Below are 26,299 nucleotides of genomic sequence, written 5' to 3' on the forward strand. Positions count from 1 at the left end.
ACAGTAAAGTTGCACCTGTTTGCCTCTTCCCCCAGCCTGCTCTGCTCCCCATGAAGTGCTCCCAAAGTAACTCACTCGAAAAGGCCCCCTCTTCCCCCCCTGCCTCCGGTTTATCAGCTGTGTAACTCACTCGAAAAGCTCCTCCCCCCCCCCCCTGCCTCCGGTTTATCAGTTGTGGATGCAGACGTCGTTTTTTGCGCATCTCCCCAATGCAAGGGGGGGTGTGCATAGACAATCATTGCCTCCAGCTTCCTTTTAACTATATACACACACGTACGGCATGTTGGCTACCTCTAAGTGGACAAGATTATCGCAGAATTCCCCTCGTGTACACGTGGACGCACTTCAGTGTTCCAAAACGTCCACAACTGCATGTCCGCTGGTTCCAGCGAGTGTCCAACCCCCCCTCCCGCTGTTCGTGTACCCGTTCCCGCATCCCCTCCCGCTGTCCGTTCCTGCCCCCCTCCCGCTGTCCGTGTGCCCATAGGTGCTTGTTGCTGCTCCTCTCCCCGGCCTCAGGTAGGTGCTCTTGGTGGACTGCACTCATTCAGCCCTAGAATGCACTGAACTCCGCTGCACTGGTGCTGCCACCCGCATGTGGACTCACAACCCTACTATCCTCTAAGCTTCAACCCCTCAAACCCTTACATTACTCTTACGGCTGTGGCTGTATCCTCCCAAGAACCGTACCCCGCAACCGTACAGTAAAGTTGCACCTGTTTGCCTCTTCCCCCAGCCTGCTCTGCTCCCCATGAAGTGCTCCCAAAGTAACTCACTCGAAAAGCCCCCCTCCTCGCCCCCCACCTCCGGTTCTTCAGCTGTGGATGCAGACGTCGTTTTTGGCGCATCTCCCCAATGCAAGGGGGGGCGTGCATAGACAATCATTACCTCCAGCTTCTTTTTAACTATATACACACACGTACGGCATGTTGGCTACCTCTAAGTAGACAAGATTCCCGCAGAATTCCCCTTGTGTACACGTGGACGCACTTCAGTGTTCCAAAATGTCCACGACTGCATGTCCGCTGGTTCCAGCGAGTGTCCAAGTGTTTCTTATTTGCGCCAACTAGCCTCTTTACCCACACGTCATCTCCTAAGCTCTGAATGCTCCGCATTTATTTCGCTTGCTAACACCAACTTGGTATATGCTGGGTCACTTCTTGAACCGCAATGTAAAAGGGCTTCTTGGCGCTGTGCAGTGCAGTCACTGAGGTTCTGTGTCTGGTGCATGCACGACAACCACTGGGGGCTCTGAACGCCCGTTGCTGCCCTTCTGCTTCTGTTGGCGCTGATGCAGGGCTCGCCTGACACGGGGAGGCTTGTATAGTAGAGTGCAATCCTGGGACTGTGGGGTTATCAATAGTGCAGTGCACGTCAGTCACTTGGGGCGAGAGTTGGTTTGGCTGTGGTACAGTGATGTGCTGTCTCTAGTGCTGTGCAGGACAACCACTGGGGACGGGGTGGCTTATCTCTGATACAGTGCTTGACTGAGAATGATAATCTTTTATTGTACAGTGCATGCCCGTACTCACATGCCTCTGGTGCATTTGTAATGCCCAGGTAAACAGGAAACTCTAAATCCCAGAATTCGGTGCAGCTGGCCACAGAGATATGATTACGTCACAGCTATTAACTTACCCGAGACAGGACTTTAAATTTCTGGGGGCAATTGTATTCTTTGGAGTTTTCTCACCATTGACACATTTGTTTATTCTCTCTTACATTAGATATTGTAATGGGTCTTAGCCCCATTCTCACAGTGTACGTTTTACTCCTTGGGCTACTGTAGGTTTCTACACTCACACAGGGGATCGTTTTTAAAGGATGTTTGTCACATTTCACGGTAGCTACTATCCCTACTTCTGGGATTGGTTATGGGTACTGGTCCATTTTCTCACTACACTTTTGCCTATGTGGTTAGTTGTTTAAAGGAATATTAGGAAAAAGAACGCAGGGTTTATTTCTTTTACTACCAGAGAGAGGTTTATTTTACATGTAAAATGCTCTAATGCTTTAAATGTGTCATCCACTTAGGTGCTAGTTCATGTGTGCTTCTTATGCGATCCTGCCTGTTTTTATTCTCTTTACTTTACCTCTAAGCTTTACAGACACATATTAGTTTTATGGTCTTGTGACTATGTGACTTTAATTGTCACCTACATTTCCTGTTTTATTTTACATTACATAGTATATAGTTGCTTCCCTGCCCCCTCGCTGTGCTTGCTTCCCTGCCCCCTTGCTGTGCTTGCTTCCCTGCCCCCTCGCTGTGCTTGCTTCCCTGCCCCCTTGCTGTGCTTGCTTCCCTGCCCCCTTGCTGTGCTTGCTTCCCTGCCCCCTTGCTGTGCTTGCTTCCCTGCCCCCTCGCTGTGCTTGCTCTCCTGAGTGTGTGTATGTGGCTCTGGGTGGGTGTGTGTGGCTCTGGGTGTGTGTGTGTGGCTCTGGGTGTGTGTGGCTCTGGGTGTGTGTGTGTGGCTCTGGGTGTGTGTGTGTGTGTATGTGTGGCTCTGGGTGTGTGTGTGTGGCTCTGGGTGTGTGTATGTTTGGCTCTGTGTGTGTGTGTGTGTGGCTGTGTGTGTGTGTGGCTCTGAGTGTGTGTGTTTGTGGCTCTGGGTGTGTGTGTGTGTGTGGCTCTGGGTGTGTGTGTGGGGCTGGCTCTGGGTGTGTGTGTGGGGCTGGCTCTGGGTGTGTGTGTGTAGTAGTAATTGCTGTCTGCTGAGCTCGTCCGTAGGGTACAATAGGTCTCACATTTGCGAGAGATTAAGCTAATGGCACTGTAAACGACAATGCCATTTATTTATCTGTTTTCAAAACCAACACATAAATACAAATTTTGTCATTTACAATGCCAATAACTCTAACTTTTCCAAAGGCGAAACCATTGCATTGTAAATGCTTGTTTCTTTTGGCAACCCTTCTTTATATTCCTTTTCCTGAAATGCATTCTCACACTCCTAGGCAGAGTCCCGGCCCAGGTGGTAGGGAAACCAGAAAAAAACAAAGCCTCGGTAACCAGTTTACAAAGGTATGTAAATATGAAAATGCTCTTTAAAGACCTGTGAAAAACTCAGGTGTGCTGGAGATAAGACTCAAGACACTGCCCATAGCAGCTCAAACTGCAGCAGCCCCGGTAGATACACACGACGGGCGGGATGGGGCTAGGAGGAGTCCTTTTAGCCCTATGGGTGTTGCGCGCCTGAATGGAACCCTCTCTGTTGTCGGTGAAGGGACACAAATCATAATTTTAGAAAAAAAGGAAGTGTGATACCTTGGATCGACAGTTTGGCATTTGCAAAAAGATTCTGAACCGGTCACATTCTTCAGGAATACTCTGTCAAATTTTCATGAGAATGAATAAGAAGGACCACGTTTAAGGAATTCCCTTTCAAAGTTTACTTATGGAGAAGTTTTCTAATGCTGCTTAGAAAAGGCACTGATACAACCACGATGCCACACAGTACTTTCCTATCTTCCTATGGTGAACGCCAACTTTTTGTTACATGCTCAAAAGTGGTGGTAGATAGCAGGACACACGTGTATCATAATGTATGTCTTGCAGAAGATGTTAGTATCTTTCATATCCTGGGGTGTTTCCTTCCATTTTCTAGATTCTAAAGCCATTATTCTTCACCTGTGGTCCAGTGACCCCTTGTAGTCCCCGCAACGCCTACTGAGGCACTCCACGACTGCTCAGAAAAGAAAATTATGCAAACAGATTTATGAAGTGTATATAAATAAAGAAGATAAACGTGCAACAGAACATTTTAAAATGTGCTGTAAATGTGTAGGGATTTGAAATCGGACACTAAAATTTAAGTTGACATCCTCAGATTGTTTTCTGGGAGGAGCTCAAGTGCATCAAACAGCATACAGTGTGGATGATTGACGGCCTCAATTTAATTTAGAAAAGCTTCATCCTTCCCACTAATATTTTTTTAAATAAAGTAAAATAAATTAAATAAAATATTACATGATCTGTGCATTTGTTCGCTGAATGTTTGTTTCTGTAATTTTGTATATTGTTTATTTCTGTCCAAATCACCATAAATGCTTAGGCCATGCTTCCAAATTTCAATAATGGTTCAGTGTGGGGGTGGTGGGGGGAGTCCCTGGATTTAATTAATGATTCAATATGGGGCCCGAATCCCAGTAATGATGAAATAGGATTCCACAAAAGTCAAAAGCTTAAGAACTACTGTTCTAAAAAGTTTCTATCTTCTCGTTTCTAAGTAATGTATGTCTTTGGGATTATGAGGTATTTCCAACTTCTTATTTCCAAGTCTACAGTGATTCTTCTTATAGGCTATACAGTATTGTTATCTTATAGATTGTAAGGTGTTTCCATTTTCTTACTATTGACATGTCTCAAATGTTCTTGATTCCACAGTTTTTCTATTTTATGTTTTCTAAGATGTTTCTATCTACTTAATTGTAATGTATTTCTATTTTGCCAACTCTGACATGTTTTTCTCTTATAGACAGAACAGAGTTACTATCCTGTAATCTGTTTCTATCATCTAGATTTATAGCGAGGCCAGAAGTGAGCATTATGCAATAAACTTTAAATGCTGCTACTCTTATCAACTTTAAAGAACATTAACAAAGTAACATAGCAAGCATAAAGCTAGAAAGCCTCTCCTCTGATACAAAATCCTCAGTTCTTTAAGCTCAAAGTTGTTTGTCTCTTCTAGACTCTAAGGTACAATTGTCATTTAGGTGATAAGGTTTTCCATCTTCTTGATCGAATGTGTTTTTTCTAGATTGTAACGTCTATGTCTATAGAGTCCAGAGAGTTTCTATCTTCTAGATTCTATGGCGTTTCTTCATTTTGTAGATATTGTAGATTGCTAAATGTTTCTATTTAGTCAGACACAGTTTCTCTTGAGGTAGAAAACTATTTTGAATTTGCCTTCTAATTTTGATTAAATTGTCAAAACCGCACTTCATCTTTATGTGCTTTCTGTAGAGTTATGAGTTAGCCTATGATGTAGGTTTCTTAAAAAAGAAATAAGATTTTGTTAGAGAATATTCTCCCAAATATTTTTTTCCAAAGTATCTCCCTACTAAAATTAGTTTATTTTTGTTTAATTTTCATCATAGGAAGCACACTGCAAATACTAGTGTTGCATGTGCTTTATTTTAGCTGCAGGATCCATTAATACAGCATAGTATGTCTAGAAAGTTTGCTGATTCTAGTGAAATAGATAAAAAAAACATTTTTCATGAATATCAGAAGTTGTGAGCCTTGGCTATGTGTGACTCACCTGCTTGCATCAAAACTGTGCAATTTTCTTCTTCTTCCCCACTTCCATCCCATTATGTATCTGTATGTTATTGACCACCTTTTCGATAGGACCCAATCCTCCCCCTCCCCTAGCATCACACAGGAGTGGACATTACCTGGCCACATCCGTTCCAGCAGACTGATTCCAATCTGTTTCCATTCCTCTGTCACAAGTGGTGCTCCTGCTAGTTCTCTCCTCTTCATTTTAAATTTTTACTTTACAATCCTGGCACAAATATAGTCTGCAATCAGTGTTGACTATTTTTGTGTGCATACAACACGCAACTCATGGAGCCCTCTCAGTTACTATTATACTTTTACCCATCAAAGTGTGAATATCCTCAAATAATTTTTTTTCAAAATGAATCCTGCAGATTCGAAGATTTGCTTGTCAATAAGGAAACTCCTTTATTTCTTAAGAGATCTTTCACCGGATTCGGTGTGGGTGTTTAAAACATGGGTTTTTCAATATCAGATCTCTTGCTTGATCATCTGTTTGATCATAGATGACAGAGCTGTGCTTTATCTTTACCATCTTTTCCTCCTATTTTCTGGCAGCGACACTTTTATTTCTAGACACTTGAGCTATGATAAGATTCCTGATCATAGTTTCCATGGTCTCCGCCGGGCTCAAAATGTCACGTCTCATCCTCGTCCAAAGATGATTGACACTAGAGTGCCTGGGCTGCTAGGACGGAAGAGAATTTTCTTTAACTCACCAAGAACGGTCCACAAGACATTTGTTGGCTCTATCCCACTTTTTCTTCATGTCACGTTTCATGAATTCCCACTCTCCTAGAACCTTCACTCTTCTTCCAACCTCATGTTGAAGGTAGGGGGCCCTATTCACAGAACTAACTTAAGATAAAATCCTAAACTTACTACCATTTTGGTATTCACAGAAGGCACTTACTCATATTGGTATTCACAGAAGGCACTTACTCATTTCGGTGTTCACAGTAGTTAGGAGTCCTAATTTTAGGACTCCTAAATGCCTTCTGTGAATACCGAAAGTCTTAAAGTTAGGATTTATCTCAGTTTAGGAGTAGTAAAGTTAGGACTCCTAAATTGAGAAAAATCCTAACTTTAAGACTTTCGGTATTCACAGTAGGCATTTAGGAGTGAATATTAATACTATAGAATCAGGCATATAGAGCGAATGGGATTACTCCATGGTATCACCTTAATCCAGAGCTCTCAAAAGTGGTGCGTCGATGTCAGAAGTCTAATAGTATGACCTTGATACGAGAGCCCTCAACTATGTGCCACAAACCTAAGAACCTCCATACTTTATCCCAGAACCTGCTATTACCAGTATGGCCTCAATGCCGAAGCCATGCAGGGGTCTTAATCCAAAAAATCCCCATAATGTGACCTTAATTCCAGAGCTCCTAATACTATGACCCTTACAGTGGAGAATTCAATAGTCCTAAAACTAAGGTCCTGATTACGATTTCTGGCGCAGCAAGGGTGGGCGGCCTGCTACTGCTGCACCTCATACCACCAAAAGGCATTGCCACCCGCCTGCCAGATTACAACTAATTTTATTGTCTGGCAGGTGGGCTGCATGGCAGTTCCCACGGCAGTGTCTCTTTGAAAGAAGACCATGCCATTGAAAAAGGCACCGCTATGGGAACGCCACACAAATTCCTCCATGGTATAGACTGAAAAGTCCATGAAGGGCAGAAACTGGGGTGCATGCACACAAGGGGGCAGATGTTGTGCCCCCCTGAATGCAACCCCAGGCTGAGGGGCAGGGGGGGCCCTGCATGGCACCCTTTGTTTCAGCACCACCAGCCTCCTCATGGAAATAAGACCTCCATGAAAATGTTGGCGGCCCTGAAACTTGTAAAATACATGGCAGTGCCATAGAGGCTTGTAAGGGTTGCTGTTGCTAGGGTAGTGAGCAAAGAGGCAAAGTCACAAAAAGAAGGGTGTAGTGGTACTGGGGGTTTATTGAATATACAAAGGAATCAAAGGCTGTATGTCGACGTATAGGTCCTTCTTCTGCTCTACCAGGAGTCCCTACGTGGACGTCAGGCGGGAGGTTTCCTCACTCGTAAGGGGCGTTGTGCCGAAAGGAAAAGAGAGAAAGAATACGCCACATTACTGGACTGCACTATTTATCTGACACGAGCGAAGGGTGGGGAAAGGACGTGAGGGGGATCACCAGGGACCATCACCGGTTGCTGTGTTTCCTTAATGGGGTGGCACTCTAAGCGCTCCCGTCCCTTGCCCACCCAGCCGCCCTCTACCCGTTCCCTCCCTCTGACTGAAAGAGCCCCCCGTATACGAGCCCGTACCTTGCGGTGCCAGACTTCTCCAGGTGAAGTGTGGCTGGGCGGAACGTGGTCCCGTTGGCCTCCTGGCTGTAGCGATGGCGGTCTCTCCTCGGCTCCTGCTTCGGTCTCCCTCAGCAATCCGGCTCCGGGTTCCTTCCGTCCAGCGGCGAAGACGTCCGATGCTTCCTGCTCTGCTCCGGCGTTCGCGCCCCTCTGTTCGAATTCTCGCGTTATCAGCGCCGTCGAAAGCGATGATTGGACATCAGGGGATGACGTCACTGACGAAGGTCCCGCCTCTGGGTAAGCCCAGGCGGCCGTGGAAGGTGTGCGGACATCCTGTGTGTGCCGAGGCGGAAACGAAGAAGGACAAACATCAGCAGCAGAGTCGTGGCAGGTAGGGACCCCCTGACAAGGCTCTACCTGTATCTTACAATAGCCCTGACTGCTGTGGCACCGACCGCCTAACTATAATAGGGTGGTTGGTCTGCCGGTGCAGCAGTAGCTGGACTGCCACCACCGGTCCACCAGGAGTCTGGCGGTCCTTGAACCGCCAGACTCGTAATGAGGTCCTAAGATCTCAATGTAAGATCCCCTTTGACGTTTATCTCAGACCATTCCGTGAATGCTGTGAGCTTAGTCCCAAAGCCCTGAAAACCTATATGTCACACTTTTCTGCACTATGGCTATGATCCCAGACCTTGAAATGCTAGGGCATTAATACCAGAGAAAGCCCTCTATACTATTTTCTTCTTCCTAGAAACCTCTATATTGGACTTTGTTTATATATCTTTCTAAGGAAAATGAATGAATCTTTTCAACCAAACTTGCTAAGAGAAATGTTCACTTTGAATGGGTTTCACAGGCTGACCCAAAAAAACAGACAAAAGCCCTTGTTGGTGAAACATTTTTGCTTTAAGGTTTTTTGATTTTTTAGGTTTTCTCTTTTAATCTCACTCTGTTTTTCCCTATTTTATCTCTTCACCCTCTTTTTAAGGTGGATCCTTTTTTGACCCGCTTCCATATTCACATTTTTGTGGGGGATTTTTATTCCCCCATCCCTTTTAAACCACTGTTTAACCCCCCACTTCCTCAATCCTCCTACCCATAAGGGTGCTGTAGCCCCCTCTCTTCAAACCACTTCTTCCCTACGTACCTTTGCTTCTCTTCTCTTTTCTTCTCGCATTACTTCTGACCCATTCCTTCTGGGTCATGGTAGCCTTTTAACCCCATTCAGTTTCTCGTCAGAGATTTGTACTTTTTTTTTTTTACAATTTTTTTTCTTACAAATTGCAAGAATGTTTTTACACTCAAACAAGATTCCAACACTGCTCTGCTATGTCTTTTCCATAACATTCATTACATTTCTGTGTAAAAGGTATTTTATTTTTAAGACTTTTCACAGGAAGAGTTTTTTATTTTTGGGATTTTCTCATACTCAGAGTTCCAGTGACCTTATATCAAAACTCTTATCTATTATAACCTTGACCAAGAGTCTTCAATACTCTTCCATTATGTACAGTGCCCTTAAAACTAAGACCCTAAATTCAGAGGCACTTTAATGTTTATCCCAGAGCTTTCAATTAATTTTGTGACATTTATCTGAACACCCTGCACACTACAACCTTAGTGTCAGAGCTCTCTGTACTCTGGCACTGATCTCTCGACCTGTAATACCTGGACAATAATCACAGAATCTTGTAACTTATGGTATTATTCCCAGAACCTCAATTCTGTGATCTTGATCACCGCATACTCTATAGTGTGTGTTTTTCATCTCATAGTTCTGTATACCTTTTCCTTGCTCTCAGAGTCCTGTATACTATGGATGTGTTCCCCCCCATGCTATGCTTTGACCCAAGAACCTACCATGACCTCGAGCTTTCAGACTGCTAGACACTACGTCCTTAACCCAGAGTTCTTCATACAGTTTCCTTTACTTTAAAAGTCCTCTATTCTATCCCTCTCTCTTTTCCCTAGTATTGATTTTCAATCCTCAGTCTCTGAGGCTTTTATACTGTGGCCCCATATCCCAAGATCTAATCCACAAGCTATAAGCTATAGCACACTTACTCCCAGGTGCCTTGACCTTGGTACATCTGACCCTGGCATTCTGATTTCTAGTACACTTCAGACCTTAAGGCCATCAAACTGACAGCTGTCTTCCTAAATCCACTGCTTCCCAGATGCCCTTTAACTCCACTCAGTTTCTTGTCTGTGTTATTTACATGTGTAGAATGAATCTCTGTTGGCTCTTGGCCATATTATATGCAACAGTGATGCTACTGTCCACACCAGGGTGCCTAAGGGTATGAGTACCACCTCGTCATACTAACTAGTCACAAGCAAGGATGGGTGCCACCCTGAGGTCAAGTGTATTCAAGGCTGTATGTCAAAATATCAACCATTGACTTCAGAAATACTGCGTTACAAGAATATTCTAGCAAGATATTGAAATCAAAATATTGTGGAGATTAGCATATAATGCCATGTATATATTTACTAGTTCTAACGCCACATCTGCATACCTTGAAGAATATATATATATATATATATATATATATATATATATATATATATATATATATATATATATATATATATATATATATATATATATATATATGTATATATATATATATATATATAAAATACATTTTCAACAAAATAGCCCCTCCTTGTTCTTGGAGAGGCAGATGGCACACAAAGTATGTAAGTTAAAATCTGTTTAATGGGTCAGGTCATTACGGGCACTTAAAAACTGGAGAGATGCGTTTCGGCAGTAACACTGCCTTTCTCAGTCTGAAGCACGCTGTATTAGTGGTTGTATTTTACCACTAGTGCAGCAATAGACATAAAAAATAGACTTCTCACTGCAGGAAAGTGCACCAATGGCAACACATTACAGCATTTACAACGTCAATATTTCTGTTTAGCTTTCACGCAAAAACAATTGTCCTCTAAGGAGCGCTCTTTCAACACTATCCAGCCAGTGCCAGTGTAGAGCTATTCATGCATTCAATACAGGCACTTCTACTTCTAAATCCCATTTGGCATCTTACTGGCACTCACAAAACATGGACTGGAATCTGTTTAAGTCCTCTGCTATTCCATAGTCAATTAAGGTTCACACTCACAGCGGCTTGTTTAAAAATATCTTTTAGACACAGTGAAGCCGCCTTCCATAGTCCTGTGGGGCTTCTTTTCTCCTATATCCAGTTATAATCCTCAAGGGAAACTCATCCCCGTAGACATCACGCTTTGCATGCAAAGTCTAAAAATACCCATCCCATTCGAACAAACACTAATGCGACAATAACACACTTAAATTAAGTGTCTGGTATGATTCTACTCCATTTCTAGCATCAAAGTTCCATAACTCCACTACTCGGCCAGTGCCTACCGTGGTGCCCAGCTCTAGAACAAGGGTGGCAATCCTAGGGTGAGTTCAGTGCATATCACGGAGGGATAAACATTCCGCCAAGGGAGCCTCTGCTCCCAGCGTCGAACCTTCCCATTCACATGTGCCTTCAACCTTGTCTCCGTTGTCACACTCCTTGCATGGGGACATGCTGGCCTGATACTTCAAAGGAAAAAGCACGCCAGCATTTCCGCCTTTTTCCTTTGCGATATATATACATATATATCTCCCAGTTGCAACTGGGTAGTTCGGATCACGATTCTGTAGGAAAATGTATTGGTTTGCTTATAACTTTAGTACCGTTTGATGAATCTTTAAGAAACTATCCCTAAAACACTCATTCACCTCAGCTCCTTCAGACGTCCCAAAATGTGTTTTCCCATTAATTTTTGCAAAGGAAAATTAAAAAGTCATACCACAAAATCTTCTAAACAGAATGAAAACAAATTTGGCAGAACACTGGGTCTTGGTTCCGAAAGCATACTTTTTGTGATCTAGTGTAAATCTTTCAGTATTTTTTGTAAAATTAAGGTAAAATATTTATAGATATTGCAGGCCACATTACCTTTGTGGTACTGCGGCGGAGTATTGCAGTGCCACAAGGTCAACTCAAAACACAGAGTCTGGTTGGCTGTAAAATGAAGAGACAGGAATAAATTTGGTTTCTTTTAAGGTTCAGCCCTGAGTCAGCGCGCAAGCGCTGCTCTGGGGTTGATCTTTGGTAGTTTACTATGTGAGGGAAGCCCCGCCCACTCCCCACCCATCTCTTTCATTGGCTTGTGTCTTTATCCTTCGTAAATGCTGCCTCTGATTGGTTTATAGGCTTGTTAGTCCCCCCTTATGACAGCCATGTTGCCATTTGTTCCTTCCATAGCTACTGGCCCCTTTACTTCGAGTGTTGCACTGTATGTGTTTTTTAGATTGTGAGCACTATTTTCTTTAATAAGGTTCTTTTACTGCATGTGCCTTCTCCCCCCTCCCTCAGTCCGAGCCTTCTCAACCCCCCACCGGCATTCCTGTTGTTCATGCCTTCTCGCCCCCCTGCGCCACGCCCGCCCGTATTACTGTTTGCAATGCAATAGATCTCGCGTAAATTCTAGTCCTATTGCACTGCAACTGCTTGTTTGTAGAGTTGTTTTACTGCCAGAGCACTCAACACAGCCCCTGTGAGGTTTTGCAGCAGTTTTGCCGTACTTGGAACAGAAACTGACAGATACCCATACACTCAGCCAAAAACCATATACACACACCCACCACACAGACACTCATACCCCCTAATATTAAACAGCAACGAACACACAAGTCAGACATACACACCATCGCCCCACCCACTTGCACTCACAGAGCTACACAAATCCACACACACACTCAGCCATCATCCATACACATGCACAGCCAACATCCCCACATACTGACACTACCCACACACATTCATATGCGCACAAACCCACACACCTACACCCACACCCCACCCACTCACAGACATACATACAAACACACACACCCACAAAACATGTACACTGATACATTAACATGCACATAGGTGAGATAATAATTTGGTGAGGCTCTTGACAAGTTCTATGACATCATTGATAACATCACTGTTGGAATGACATTGATGACAACTGTGTGCACGAGTGCTCAGGTTGTAGTTACTTGAGTTGACTATAACTGGTGAAGTCAATGTTTTTTATTTAGTTTAAAATAGTATATTTTAACTGATATTTTTATCTTACTACAATGTCAATGTAAACTTTTTTTTTCAGTTAATTTCTTTTACATACAGTAAAATTTTATTTCCATTCAGCTTACCCATTATTTTTTTCTATATATCTATCGATCTGTGAAAAGAAGTCCAGTATGCGGTGAGTGCTTGAACCCAAATTTATTTCACTCCGTCCGATAGCAACTGCCGCCATCTTGAATCTTCGCTCTTGGCACCATTTCTAGTTCCACACAGGGAACTCACATTTAACCTTCCATCCCAACAGTCTGTCTATTTACTCAGGGTAAATTATGTGAGAGCGAGAAAGAGAGAGAGAGAGAACATTTTTACTGCAAATGACACATAAATAATTGCACCAAATGACCATAATTTCAGGAATTTTGTGCAACAGGCGTAATGAGAAATTCCTGGAATTATGCTAATTACGCTGGCGTAATTCAAATATTGCCCAGGCCTAATAATAATGGTATTCACCAAACTCTATGAGTGATTCAACGAGGTAGACGTGTTCACCACAGCCTAGTAGGAAGACAGTGAGCTAGAGCTGTTCACCACAGTCTAGGGACGAGTCAGCGAGCTAAAGATGTTCATCACATCTTAGGAATGAGTCAGCAAGCTAGAGATGTTCTCAATAGCCTAATAGTGCTACAATTAACTAAAGGTGTTCACAACAGCCTAGGAGTGAGTCAGCGAGCGAGAGGTGCTGACCTCAGCCTAGGAGTGAGTCAGTGAGCTTGAGATGTTCACCTCAGCCTAATATTGAGTCAATGAGCTAGAGGTGTTCACCTCAGCCTAAGAGTGAGTCAGTGAGCTAGAGGTGTTCACCTCCACCTAGGAGTGAGTCAGCGAACTAGAGGTCTTCACAACAGCCTAGTAGTGACCCAATGAGCTAGAGGTGTTCACCACAGCCCAGGAGTGAGTTAGCGAGCTACAAGTGTACACCACAGCCTAGGAGTGAGTCAGCGAGCTACAGGTGTTCACCACAGCCTAGGAGTGAGTCAGCGAGCGAGAAGTGTTCCCCACAGCCTAGGAGTGAGTCAGTGAGCTTGAGGTGTTCACCTCAGCCTAAGATTGAGTCAGTGAACTAGAGGTGTTCACCTCAGCCTAGGAGTGAGTCAGCGAGCTAGAGGTGTTCACCTCAGCCTAAGATTGAGTCAGTGAGCTAGAGGTGTTCACCTCAGCCTAGGAGCGATTCAGCGAGCTAGAGGTGTTCACCTCAGCCTAAGATTGAGTCAGTGAGCTAGAGGTGTTCACCTCAGCCTAAGATTGAGTCAGTGAGCTAGAGGTGTTCACCTCAATGTAGAAGTGAGTCAGTGAACTAGAGGTGTTCACAACAGCCTAGTAGTGACCCAATGAGCTAGAGGTGTTCACCACAGCCTAGGAGTGAATCAGCGAGCTAGAGGTGTTCACCTCAGCCTAGGAGTGAGTCAGTGAGCTAGAGGTGTTCACCTCAGCCTAGGAGTGAGTCGGTGAGCTAGAGGTGTTCACCACAGCCTAGAAGTGAGTCAGTGAGCTTGAGGTGTTCACCTCAGGCTAGGAGTGACTTGGTGAGCTAGGGGTGTTCACCACAGCCTAGAAGTGAGTCAGTGAGCTAGAGGTGTTCACCTCAGCCTAGGAGTGAGTCAGTGAGCTAGAGGTGTTCACCACTGCTTAGAAGTGAGTCAGTGAGTTAGAGGTGTTCACCACAGCCTAGAAGTGAGTCAGTGAGCTAGAGGTTTTCACCTCAGCCTAGGAGTGAGTCAGTGAGCTAGAGGTGTTCACCACAGCTTAGAAGTGAGTCAGTGAGTTAGAGGTGTTCACCACAACTTAGAAGTGAGTCAGTGAGGTAGAGGTGTTCACCACAGCCTAGAAGTGAGTCAGTGAGCTAGAGGTGTTCACCTCAGCCTAGGAGTGAGTCAGTGAGCTAGAGTTGTTCACCACAGCCTAAAAGGTAGTCAGTGAACTAGAGGTGTTCACCTCAGCCTAGGAGTGAGTCAGTGAGCTAGAGGTGTTCACCACTGCTTAGAAGTGAGTCAGTGAGTTAGAGGTGTTCACCACAGCCTAGAAGTGAGTCAGTGAGCTAGAGGTTTTCACCTCAGCCTAGGAGTGAGTCAGTGAGCTAGAGGTGTTCACCACAGCTTAGAAGTGAGTCAGTGAGTTAGAGGTGTTCACCACAACTTAGAAGTGAGTCAGTGAGGTAGAGGTGTTCACCACAGCCTAGAAGTGAGTCAGTGAGCTAGAGGTGTTCACCTCAGCCTAGGAGTGAGTCAGTGAGCTAGAGTTGTTCACCACAGCCTAGAAGGGAGTCAGTGAACTAAAGTTGTTCATCTCACCCTAGTAGTGAACGAGCGAGCGGAGTGTGATGGTCCTATTCGTGGCACCAGGCTGCAAGAATAAAATAGGTTTAAGCGCCTAAACTGCAAAGGCAGATATAAAAATAAACACTGGGACAAGAGGTACGTGTGCAATGTGCAAATAACATAAAAAATACAGCTCGGAGGACTTTGCCTTTCATTTTACCGGGTGCTATGAAGTTAGTGTGATTACATTTGATAATGAGAACAGCTATTACTAAAGTACCAGCACAATTACGTGTGGTGTATACTATTGACATAAAGTATGCAAAGTTTGTAGTACTTAGATACTACAAAAGTACATCTCTGATGGTGTGAAAAGGTAACTGCGTGGCATTTCACATCATACTATAAACTGTGTATAGGTTGTCACACACAATTCAAGAGCATACAATATTATAACGTTCAAATACAAGTCGCGCATTATCATCATAGTGTGTGTCCAATAGTTATAGACACATCTGTCTAAATCCTTTATTACAAACAAGTTTTGACATCACTACTCACTTGTAATACGAAAAGTGCATCACTTCGCTTCTGTAATTGGTTATCAGGGTTGAGTTGTGGCGTCATATGCCACTGGCCGAGCCAGCAAACATTGAAAGAGAAAGGCCACAATTATAATGGCTACTTAAAGAAATGGACGTGAGAAGTGGTGCTGTCCGGTGCACGTGCCGCCAGAGCCGCACGTGCGCCGGTGTGCATGTCACTGCGCGGCTCGCGAGCCTCCCGGGGACGCGTGCCTGGCACTTGTGGCTGCGCGTGGTACTGATGCGAGAGAGATGCTGCCTGGGTACCAGCAGGGCTCTGGCACAGCATCCCTCGCAGACTCCTGCCTGCCGCAGGATGCGCCGCGGCGCCCTCGGGCACCTGGGAGGAAACTGCGCGCCCGCCACCTTCCCGCGCCGGCAGCCCGCAGCCGCGCACCCAGATTTAATTATGTCTGTTTTCTAAGTGGTTTGTCCGCCATGGGCTGAGTGTCCTCCAGGGGAGACGTCGGGAGCACACCCCGAGCCGGCTGCGGCAAGGATGGGATGCAGGGCCGGTGGTGGCTGTGGCGGACTTTGCCCAAGCTGCGTCGAGGGCGCACGGAGACGCATCGGCACTTTTCAAGCCTCGGCAGGGGGGCTGCTGCCGGGACGCCCCGTGGAGTGACAGCTGTAAATGAACTGGGGGGTGCAGGGTGGGGCTCGGGGGCTGAGGGCAGAGGATGCTAATTTTGTAGGAGAGGGGGGTGGTGTGGAGCGGAGGCCCCCCCTGCGGAGCTGCGGCGGCAGTACAGCGCCAGGGAAGGACTGAAGGTTCCTTGGAGGGCACGTGGCCAGTCCAGACCGTTCACACGCCGCTTCCTGGGGGGTCCGGAAACCCTGCGTGAAGACCCCGAGCCGGCTCTCTTGCAGGAGTCGGGACCCTTGGAGTGCTGTCGTCCTTCCAGTCACGGGTGGAAATATGTCGTGTTTAAGCCGCTGCTTTGCCTCCATCTTCAAATGGGCCAAATTATTTTTCGGTTGCTTCCTGCCCTTCTGCGTGCGCCCGCAGAGAACGGTAAGAGGGCGGGGGTGTGAATGTGAAAGGTCACTTACCATATAGCACTTAGTGATGGCGCTCACCTCTTCTATGCGCTCCTCGTGCCTTTTTAATAGACAAGGAAACTGCAGCACTGGGTGATACGTCGTTGAGACGGGGGTCACAGAGTTTGGTATGGTGGGGTACCCGTGATTCCATCATTCGTCTCCTGTTTAAAGGCCAACATCACAATAATCAACCGACACTGCGAAAGGTGTAGAGGGCGTCTATTTTTGTTTTATTTATGTTATTCTTTCTAACTGTGACGCATTCTTTCTGATTTTTGTAAAGTAATGAATTACCTGTTATTATATCTCACACGTACGCCACTTTTATACTTCCGAAACAACCAGAAGCCTGGCAGTCAGCATGCAGCACTGGATTAAGTAAGCAGACGGGTCCGCATAGCGTAACTTCCCATCAAGGCGCTTGTTCCTTTGCAGTGGAACTTTGCTGCACCTGACTGTCTTGTCTCGTAATTTACCCAGGATCACAACATTTGGTGAAATACGGAAGCCGGGATGTACGTTTGTGCACGTTTAAATCTCGCAGCTCATGTCCTTGAGGACATTACTGCAGTTTGTATACGTTAGGTGCGCCCAGGTGTCCCTAATACGATCAAAACGGATGTAGAAAAAATGGGAAAAGTAAGGTGATGTCACGAGAAATGGGCATAGAGTTTCTTGAAGGATGACAGAGTGTCTAGATCCTTCGTGAACTGGCAGAGGGATCTCGATGGCTCAGGTCCTGGGGTAGTGAGTTCCAGATGCGAGGTGCTGCTGCAGGGGAGGCTAGGGCGGAAATCTTCTGGGACCTCAAGTTCTCTGGTTCCAGGTAAAGTACATCTTTGCCTCTGAGGCTGCCACCCCGGAAAGATATCCACGATGGAGAAAGGTTAAATGGATATTGCAGGGGGGAGCGCGTGCAAAATCATCGAACTGCAATTACACCATAATACAATGTGAGTTTGAAATCTATTCAAGTGTATATAGTTGCATACTTTTCTTTTTTTTTTACAGCAAACGTCAGGCATTTTGCGCAAAGACCATTAAAAGTACACAAAAGTCCCGGTAAATTGTGACTTTTGCAAGTATTTCGTAATTTGATTTGAGGTTCTCAAGAAGAAATGCTAAGTACTTGTGCACCCAATGCTTGTGAGTTATACTGCAATCTAACCTTCACAAGAAAAGAACGTACAAACAACGGGCAGATTCACAAGCCCCCGTGCGCTCCTTGTGATACATTGCATCACTTTTTTTGACGCAACAGCGGCACAAACATTGCAGCCAATTTACAATGTGATGCATCTAGGTAGATGTGTCACGTTGTAAAGCTCTGCGCCGCATTATACCTGCACCAGGTATAATGTATGCAGGGTGGGTGTTCCCAAGCAAAAAGCCATGTAGAATTGACGCAGTGAAATTTACAATATTTCACTGCGCCACTCTGCGCCTTCACTACCTCAAAATCCCTACGCCTGCTCAGACTAGGCGTAAGGAATGACGCAGGACTCACCTATCTGTTGTGGCGCAGTGCTGGAGTTGCGTCACTTTCAAGAGCAACTCCAGTGATGCGTGACTTTTGTGCCAACAGATGCATTAGTATTTCTGACGCATATGTTAATCCTTGCACCATGGAGCACTGTATTGTAAATACAGCACATCCATGGAGGCGCAAGGACATTTGGCACTGGCGCAAGGAAACTAACGCATCTATGCAGATGCATCAGTTCCTTGTAAATCTGCCCCTATGTGAGTGCATCGGTGTGGAAGAAGTGGCAAACTGTGGAATTTGAGAAAATCGAGAACTGGGAAAGACTACTGTTGTCAGTTCAATAAATAGAAATACAGAAGTGCAGATACTCACTATTCAGAGTCCCTGTTTACTTCAGAGAAGTGCCAAGACTCGCCAATTAAATGTATAGCAACAGTGATGAGAAGTGTAGGTACTCTCCCTTTCAAATGAAAGAAGTGCAGGTACTCAGTACCGGACAGTACCTGCCCGTATAAAGCATTGGTTTGCAGAATAAAAACTTTACTCACCACCCATTTTATTCCAGATTTCAGAAACCACCAGTGCAGAGCCCTCAGCATCGGGGTAATGTGGTTGCGTCAGACTGACCCAGGGCTTTCTGAGAAGCAATCTGTGCTACCTTTCTATGGTTATGGGAGACACCTTGATTGGCCACAGCCCAGAAGTCTTCTGTATGCAGTAGAGTTTTACTTCCGAGAGGGGTGTATGGTGAAAATGTATTAGTCTGGGTACCCTTTGAGGGATCAGGGCCAGGGCCCGCCTTCTAATGACTTGACTTCCTGTTCATGAACGAGGTTGATGCCAACAGCTCATTTGCCTATTTAGTCATGCGTGGTCAAACGTCTGGCTGTTTCGGCAGAAAATTCAGGTCACCTGGGTCCCCATTCCACATAGGCACTGGGCCATGTTGTAATCATGTGGTTGGGGTACCCTTTCTACCCGCGAACCAGGAATGTGCATTTTGCACCCCGACAGGTTTGCAAATGGGAATGCAAGTTGCTATGTGACCTATGTAGTAATAGGTTGCATTGCAAATTGCGCACTCCCGGGGATCACTAAACGACCTGCCTAATTAATATTAAGTAGGAAGGTTGCAAGTTTCTACTCCCTGTGGTCGGTTGTGAATTCAGGGGTGGAGGCTTCCAAGGGACAGTAGACCTTGAACACTGAGGTTGCATTCCATTTTTTTTAAAGCATGGTCATTTAAACAAGCATTGGAAATGCAATAGGTCTCAGATTTATTTGAGTTAGAGCTAATGGCATTGTAAATGGCAATGTCTTTTAGCCATGTGTTATGGAGTCTATGCATGTGGTGTGTAGTGGAATTATGTGGGTTGGATTGGAAATGTTATTTTGTGTGTGTGTGAATGTGTGGTTGTGTGTGTGTAATTGTGTGTGTGGTTCTATTTGTGGTGGTATGTGTGGTTGTGGTTGTGTGTGGATGTGTGTGTGTGTGTGGTTGTGTGTGTGTGTGGTTGTGTGTGTGGTTGTGTGTGTGTGTGGTTGTGGTTGTATGTGCTTGTGGTTATGTGTGTGCTTGTGGTTGTGTGTGGTTATGTGTGTGTGCTGGTGGTTGTGTGTGTGGTTATGGTTGTGTGTGTGTGGTGGTGTGTGTTTGTGTGTGTGGCTGTGTGTGGTTGTGTATGGGGTCTTGCATTAGTTAGAGGTAGAGAATTTGGCATTGTTTATATTTAGCTGGATATGTTTGCTGGTTTGTGTACTATGTGTGTTAGGGAAAGGCAGGGTTGTATGTATCTGTGGAGTGAGTATGTGTATTATAGCGTTCCCATGCCATGTTTACATTGCCAGTGAGGCTAACAGTAGACATATACACAGAGACAAACATACAGAGAGACACATGCACCGATACACACATAGAGACAAACACACACAAACGCACAAAGAGCAGACATGCACATAGAAACATACACACAGAGACGCACAGTCACGCACACATAGAGACTGACACATGTATAGAGATGCACACACGAAGACACACATAGAAACAAAGATGCACACACAGGGAAGAAATGTACTTACAGAGACAAATGCACAAATAGAGACCTTTTCTGATAACAATATGTGGAATAAAAGTGCACTAATGGAAAAGAGATGTCTGTCCGAGTGACGTGGGGTTACCTGATCACTCTAAGCAGGAAGGGGTCTCTTCAAGAGACAGAAACACCCTCTTCCGCTCTTTCAACCACAATATGTGAAGTGGAGGTTGACTTGAAAAAGAATCACGTGATCCACCACAGGCAATTGTGGGACTGTTATCAGCCTTGCCCGCTTGTTTACTGGCAGAGGCCAACTGACAGGAATTAAAGCCTCCTGCAATATAAATATGCCTGAAGGGCTGTGGAGGGTGGCCATCTGCACGCTGTGTCCCATCAGAGCGGAATGTACCAGTGCAGTGCTGCGGAACATGGGCCGTACCAATGCAAGGGGGAGCTCCCGAGCTACCAGATTCGCACTTAAATTGAGCTAATTAATCCCATAGTAGTTACTATCGTGAACCCCAATTATTGTCATTTCGACTATGTGCACGCAGAAGGAGTTCCAATTCCTACTAACTTTCTGTTTTCCAGGCGACCGCGTCCTCGATCGTTGACTTTAAGTCTGGAAAATTGCATTGTGGGAGCTGTAGTCTACCAGCACTTTGTTTAGTCTGATTCCGAGGAAGGCAATGATCTGTACTGGATAATCCCCGGGCTAGACACGTAGCTCTCAGATCCTGTCTAGCAGAGCTTGGCACAGCAGAGCGCCTCAGTGTGGTTTAGTGTAGGCGCTTGCCAAACACATTCAACTCTACATGGAGTGGCTGTGCCAGATTATTTTGTACTGATTGGGAGTTTGCAGAGAGGTATCGCTAGTGCCTTTATATGACAGCCCACTGATCCCAGGTTAGTAGAGGGCACACCAAGGTCTTCAGTGTTTCCTAGGGCATGCAGAAATGTGTATTTTATTCGTGTTTGCTGATTAGAAGAGAAGAACGCACACGCACAATGGGCACTGACGTCTTTGTGGTGGTTGGTGACACACACCAGAGTGCCTAGAAGCGCTTTTAGCTGCATGTGGCGCTTTACACAGACAACGGGATACACACTAACGAGTGCTTGTATGGGAGAGTGCCAACAGCAGCAAATGGTGGCTGCTATATTGCGCATGAAAGTCGATTTCCTTGCACACCTAGAAAATATTGGTGGGGTGTTCTGTACCTAGCAGGTCTTTATTCCCCTCCAGTGCAGAAGGGAGGCGTCTGGGTTGACTCCCCTCTCCTCCCCAGAATTTGTATGAAACAGCCGATATGTTTGTGAGAAGTTCTGACAGGGGATCGACGCTCCGTACACCTTACCCCCACGCGTCTCCTGTGACAAAGAAACGTGGCCAAGGCAGATTTGGCAACATGGAGCCCTGCCTGTGTGTGTTCTTGCGCTACTGAAGGGGCGGCCAGATAACTGCCACGTGATAGGACATCTAGTCAATGATGAACCTGTCATATTTAGCGGATGATGTCACAAAGGGTCCCATTCAGAGAGTGATGTCACAATACATTTGATACGGCAGGTAATGTTTTACTCGGTCTCCTCCAGAGGAAGTTTTCAGTGTATCTCATTCATCGAATGACGTCACAATGCGCCTATTCCACCGAATGATGTCACAATCTGCAGTATCGGTTGTCACAATGGATATCAGTCTCGGTGAAAGACGTCACAGTGTGTCTCATCACCGAATGATGTCACAATCTGCACTGCGGTACAAAAGGGGGTGGTACTGGATGGAGCATCTGAACCAATCAAACACTCACACCCAGTCAAAAGATCTGGGTTTAATCCATCACCCTTCTTTAGCCCACTCTGCCACCCCAGTTCAGACATGGCTATAGGCAAACCAGTCTGACCATGTGCCTCATGGGAACAGTCCAGCCCAAACTGCCAAGCCATGCCTTCCCTGGAACGGAAACAAGCTTCCGAGGACCGGTTTCTGGCACTCCAGCCGTCTTCAGCCCGGCTTGCTTGAATCCACCGAATGATGTCACAATCTGCATTATCGGTTGTCACAATGGATATCAGTCTCGGTGAAAGACGTCACAGTGTGTCTCATCACCGAATGATGTCACAATCTGCACTGGGCAGCAGTTGTCACATCGGACAGGGGTATCATCCAGTGGAAGATGTCCGTACATCTAATTCAAAATGTGCATTAAACTGCGGGTGTCTCATTAGACCTCCAAACAGATTTCTTCGCAGCCCGTTTCATCTAGCGCATGGTATACTCATATGTGTCTTCCAGGAGCTGTCACAGTACATTGGGACACATCGGTCTCACCAATCGAGATACGTCATAGCTTGTCACGTTCAGCGAATTAAGTCACAGTAGGTCTAATCCAGGAACCTCGTAATCTGTTTTTATCAAGGCGACGTCACAAGGGGTTTGAAAATGGATCGCTTTCAAAATAATAATAAAAACAGAAATGCTTCCAAAACAGCCCAAGAGGCAGCGCAAATAAACCGGCGGTTGACTTAAAAGTAAAATCAACAAGCAGCAGTGAAAGCGTTCGCTTTTGCGATGGCTATTGTAAAAAAAAAAAAAAAAATGCCAGCGAGTGGTGCGCGTGCACGCGCTCGCCACTGCGAAGCATATGTCTTCAATTATCGCACCTGTGTTGGCATGATAATTGAAGACATATGGCCTTTGGTGCGTGTAACGGACACTAATAGGCCATGGGCGGAGGTGCGTGACCACCCATGGCCTATTGCGTGTTCTGTTAAAAAAGTACACGCACTCAAAACCCAATGAAAATGGACCTAAGAAATGCACACGCATGAGCTGTGTGGAATTTCAAGGTCCATTTTCAAAACCCTGTGAAAAGGACTCTGGCTGCGCGAACACTGCTGCGCAGTGTACGCTAGGCCGAGACCTAAAAAAAGATCCTTTTTAGGAACACATTGGGGGGGAAATCATAAGTGCCCTGCACCTCTGACTGCTCGTATCAAGGATTCAGACACAGTTCACAGAGGGAAACTTGGGGGTCCTGCTTCTTTTTTTGTGACTCAGGTACCACCCTCAACTCAGGAACCCAAAAGCCTTTTTATGAACAGGATATCATTTTTTTGCTTATTAAAGACAGTGACATTTTATAAAAAGGTGCTTTGCTGTCACAAATCATGTTTTTTTGTGAATCGAGGGGTGGGGGAGGGCTGTTTGTAACCACAAAATACCTTTGTGCATGTTTTGATGGCTTCATCAAGAGTCTTAGTAGAGTTATTTTGGGTCAGTTTCTAGCTGAGGTCCACCATGCAAGGACAGTGCACATTTCCATTAAAAGCTGTAGGAGCCCACTAAAGATAGGATATTCTTAGTCAGCTTGTTATTCTTCTCACTCCACCATCTTCCTACGTGCGTGCCTCTTTAAGGGCTAATGTGGATGTCCACAGAATGGTGTGTGCTGCGTTTGTGTGGGAGTATGCCCAGGTTAATGGAGATGAAGGAATGGTCTGACCATGTTTGAAGTTGTACCACCAGCCTGAGGTAATACCTGTAACTAACAGGGAGAGTTGGACTGCTACCAGGAAGCTTCACATCCTAAAAAAAGAGCTCCAATAAAGAGCAATCTTGCGGGGCCCGTGGGGGACTGTAGCCCCACCCCCACGAGGAGTACAGCCCGATGATGAAGCACGACACTCGTAAGGGTGGGTATGGGCAACAAATTTAAAAGGAGGAATTCCCCTATTCCTATTCTTCACCTCACCACTACATCTTCTTGGAGACACTACTTTTTAACCATATTGGGTTTTAGAGTTTCCCTTCCTTTAATAACAGCTACCTTCCTTTGGGTTTATTTTAGAGTTGGACTGCTACCAGAAAGAAAAGATTGACACGTTGTTGGTGACATCTGTTGTGGATTTGGTGTCAGACCCATACCCCCAAAAGTGAAAGTCACCCCTGATCACAACTTTATTGGCCTTGTTCAAGGGGGGCAGTGTAACTTCCAGAAATTCCTACAATAATTTGGGTTTGTAGCTGGGAAAGTGTGGGGGGAAAGATCAATGGAGGCTGGTGGTACATCTGTGCCAAGAGTCGTGTCAAAATCTCACACAAAGTAGAAACAAACAAGTGCTTCCGGCTCTGCAGACCCATGTGTTTCTGGGACATTATGTCCTGTGAGCACTGAGCGTTCATGCTGTCCAGAGCACTCAGATCTCTCCTAAGCATGGGCGAATTTTGCGAATTCGCGATCCGCAAAATTCGCGAATTTGTGCGAATTTGCGGATTTTTGTTTTTTTGCGCGTTCACTGGGTTTTTTGCGTGTTCGCTGGGTTTTTTGCGTGTTCGCGAGGAGTTTTGCGACTTCGCGAGCCGCTTGCATAGCGAAGTTACCCATGCAGTCGTTTATGGGAGAGGGAGAGAGAGATAGATAGATAGATAGATAGATAGATAGATAGATAGATAGATAGATAGATAGATAGATAGATAGAGAGAGAGAAGAGAGGGAAAGAGAGAGGGAGAGAGAGAACGAGAGAAAGAAAGAGAGGCCGGATCTCTGAAGGGCCAGATTCCTGAGTTGCCCCTACAGAACATACAGCTTTTTATTTTTAGCAAAATGCATATCAAAATTGTGCTGTAAAGGTCTCTTTTAGTTTAACCCCTCCTGACAACTCAAAATGGGTGTATTTTCCATCCTCTCCCTTCTTCCTGTTTTTTATATCTGTAAGTGCTTCCTGATGAGGTTTAATTCCTTGGACAGGTGCCTCGTTGCCTACTTGTAACTATTCTCTGACCCTGCTTCAAGGGTCAGAGCAGGGTCAGAGAATAGTTGCAAGTAGGCAACGAGGCGCCAGGAAGCAATTAGCAGCAGGTGTCCAAGTTGAAGTGAATTTGTTTGTAACCCTTTTGTAAAAGGTAACAAAGAAATTAGGTTCAACTTTTGCACCTGCTGCTGTAACCCTTGCTTGGCTGAAAATTCGTCCCCGCTGATTCGCGGATTTTACCGCGATTTCGTGAGATTCACGGATCGCGAAATCGCGGAAAATCCGCAAATTCGCCCGCGAAACGGATTTTACGCCCACCCTTAATCTCTCCATGTTCAAGGTCAACTGAAAGGCTCCTCCATTTCACCTGGAGCACCAGGCTTTAAATGCAGTGAACAGGTCCTGGAATCCTGCATTGAATGCAGAATGTCCAACCTGGGCTTCTTCTTTGATCTCCAAATGAACTACATGACTTTTTGATAAAAGGAGAAGTCAAGTCTTATAATCACTCCCTCATAAGATGGTGGGTTGGCCATAGAACATTTTTCCAGATTCCCAATCTGGAAGATGGGGCTTGAGCTCACTCCTTTTATGTCAGTTCCCGTTTATTTACCGTCATGAGAAGAAGATGTGTCACAAAACATTTATGCTCAAAACATGAACCTGTGGAGGGTCAAGGGGAATATTTAACGACCTGTCTGCTCGCACCCCTAGTCTCAATACAAAACACAACAAGAGCAGACCAGGTCTAGAAATGGCGTGTAACCATGACGGAGACCGCGAAACAGTCAGGTGTGTGTGTGAGCAAATGTTATTGCGTAACTAAAGCTAAGACAATAGCTAGGACATGTCCCATCAGCCCACCCTCGTGGTGGAATTTCATCATGTGGGAGGTGGTGGTCACTCTGAACCTCGCCCGACCGTATAGTGCCGGGGATCAAAGCCAAAACTCTAGCCATGATGTTTGCCAAATAGTGAAAAATAAACATAAAAGTGCAGTGCTAAAGTAATCGTGATGGGTAAAATTAGCTACTAGGACTCAGAAAATGTTCACACTGAAGTCTAAGTGTCAAGGATTAAAAACACGCCGAGTAGTTGAAGATTGAAGCTACTCATTGGCGCTGTGCAGATGGTCTGCACAGCGCCAATGAGTAGCTTCAATCCTTGACACTTAGACTTCAGTGTGAACATTTTCTGAGTCCTAGTAGCAAATTCCACCACGAGGGTGGGCTGATGGGACGTGTCCTAGCTATTGTCTTAGCTTTTTCTAGACCTGGTCTGCTCTTATTGTGTTTTGTAACAAAACATTTATGCCCTGATTTTTCGTTGCATCCTGTAGTGACTTGTCATCCCTGCATCCTTCTCAGCCCTGCCTTGTCCCTGTAGAATGAAACACAGCATTCATCGA

At 45.3% G+C, this 26,299-nt stretch overlaps 1 protein-coding gene across 2 annotated transcripts in view; it reads left to right on the forward strand.

Moving 5' to 3' along the window:
• The first annotated feature begins 16,479 nt into the window (after nt 1-16,479).
• Nucleotides 16,480-26,299, forward strand: part of TNS1 (tensin 1) — a 1,287,061-nt gene continuing 1,277,241 nt past the window's right edge. Inside the window, exon 1 of one of the 2 annotated variants that reach the window (XR_015308332.1) lies at nt 16,480-16,585. Coding sequence is in view for 1 of the 2 variants with exons in the window: in XM_086954487.1 (XP_086810613.1) it covers nt 16,490-16,585 (96 nt within the window). In the remaining variant the exon portion in view is untranslated. The remainder of the gene's footprint in view (nt 16,586-26,299) is intronic. The other variant, XM_086954487.1, reaches the window with a different exon arrangement.

This window comes from Lissotriton vulgaris, chromosome 2_1 (assembly GCF_964263255.1).
Source record: "Lissotriton vulgaris chromosome 2_1, aLisVul1.2, whole genome shotgun sequence".
NCBI lineage: Eukaryota > Metazoa > Chordata > Amphibia > Caudata > Salamandridae > Lissotriton > Lissotriton vulgaris.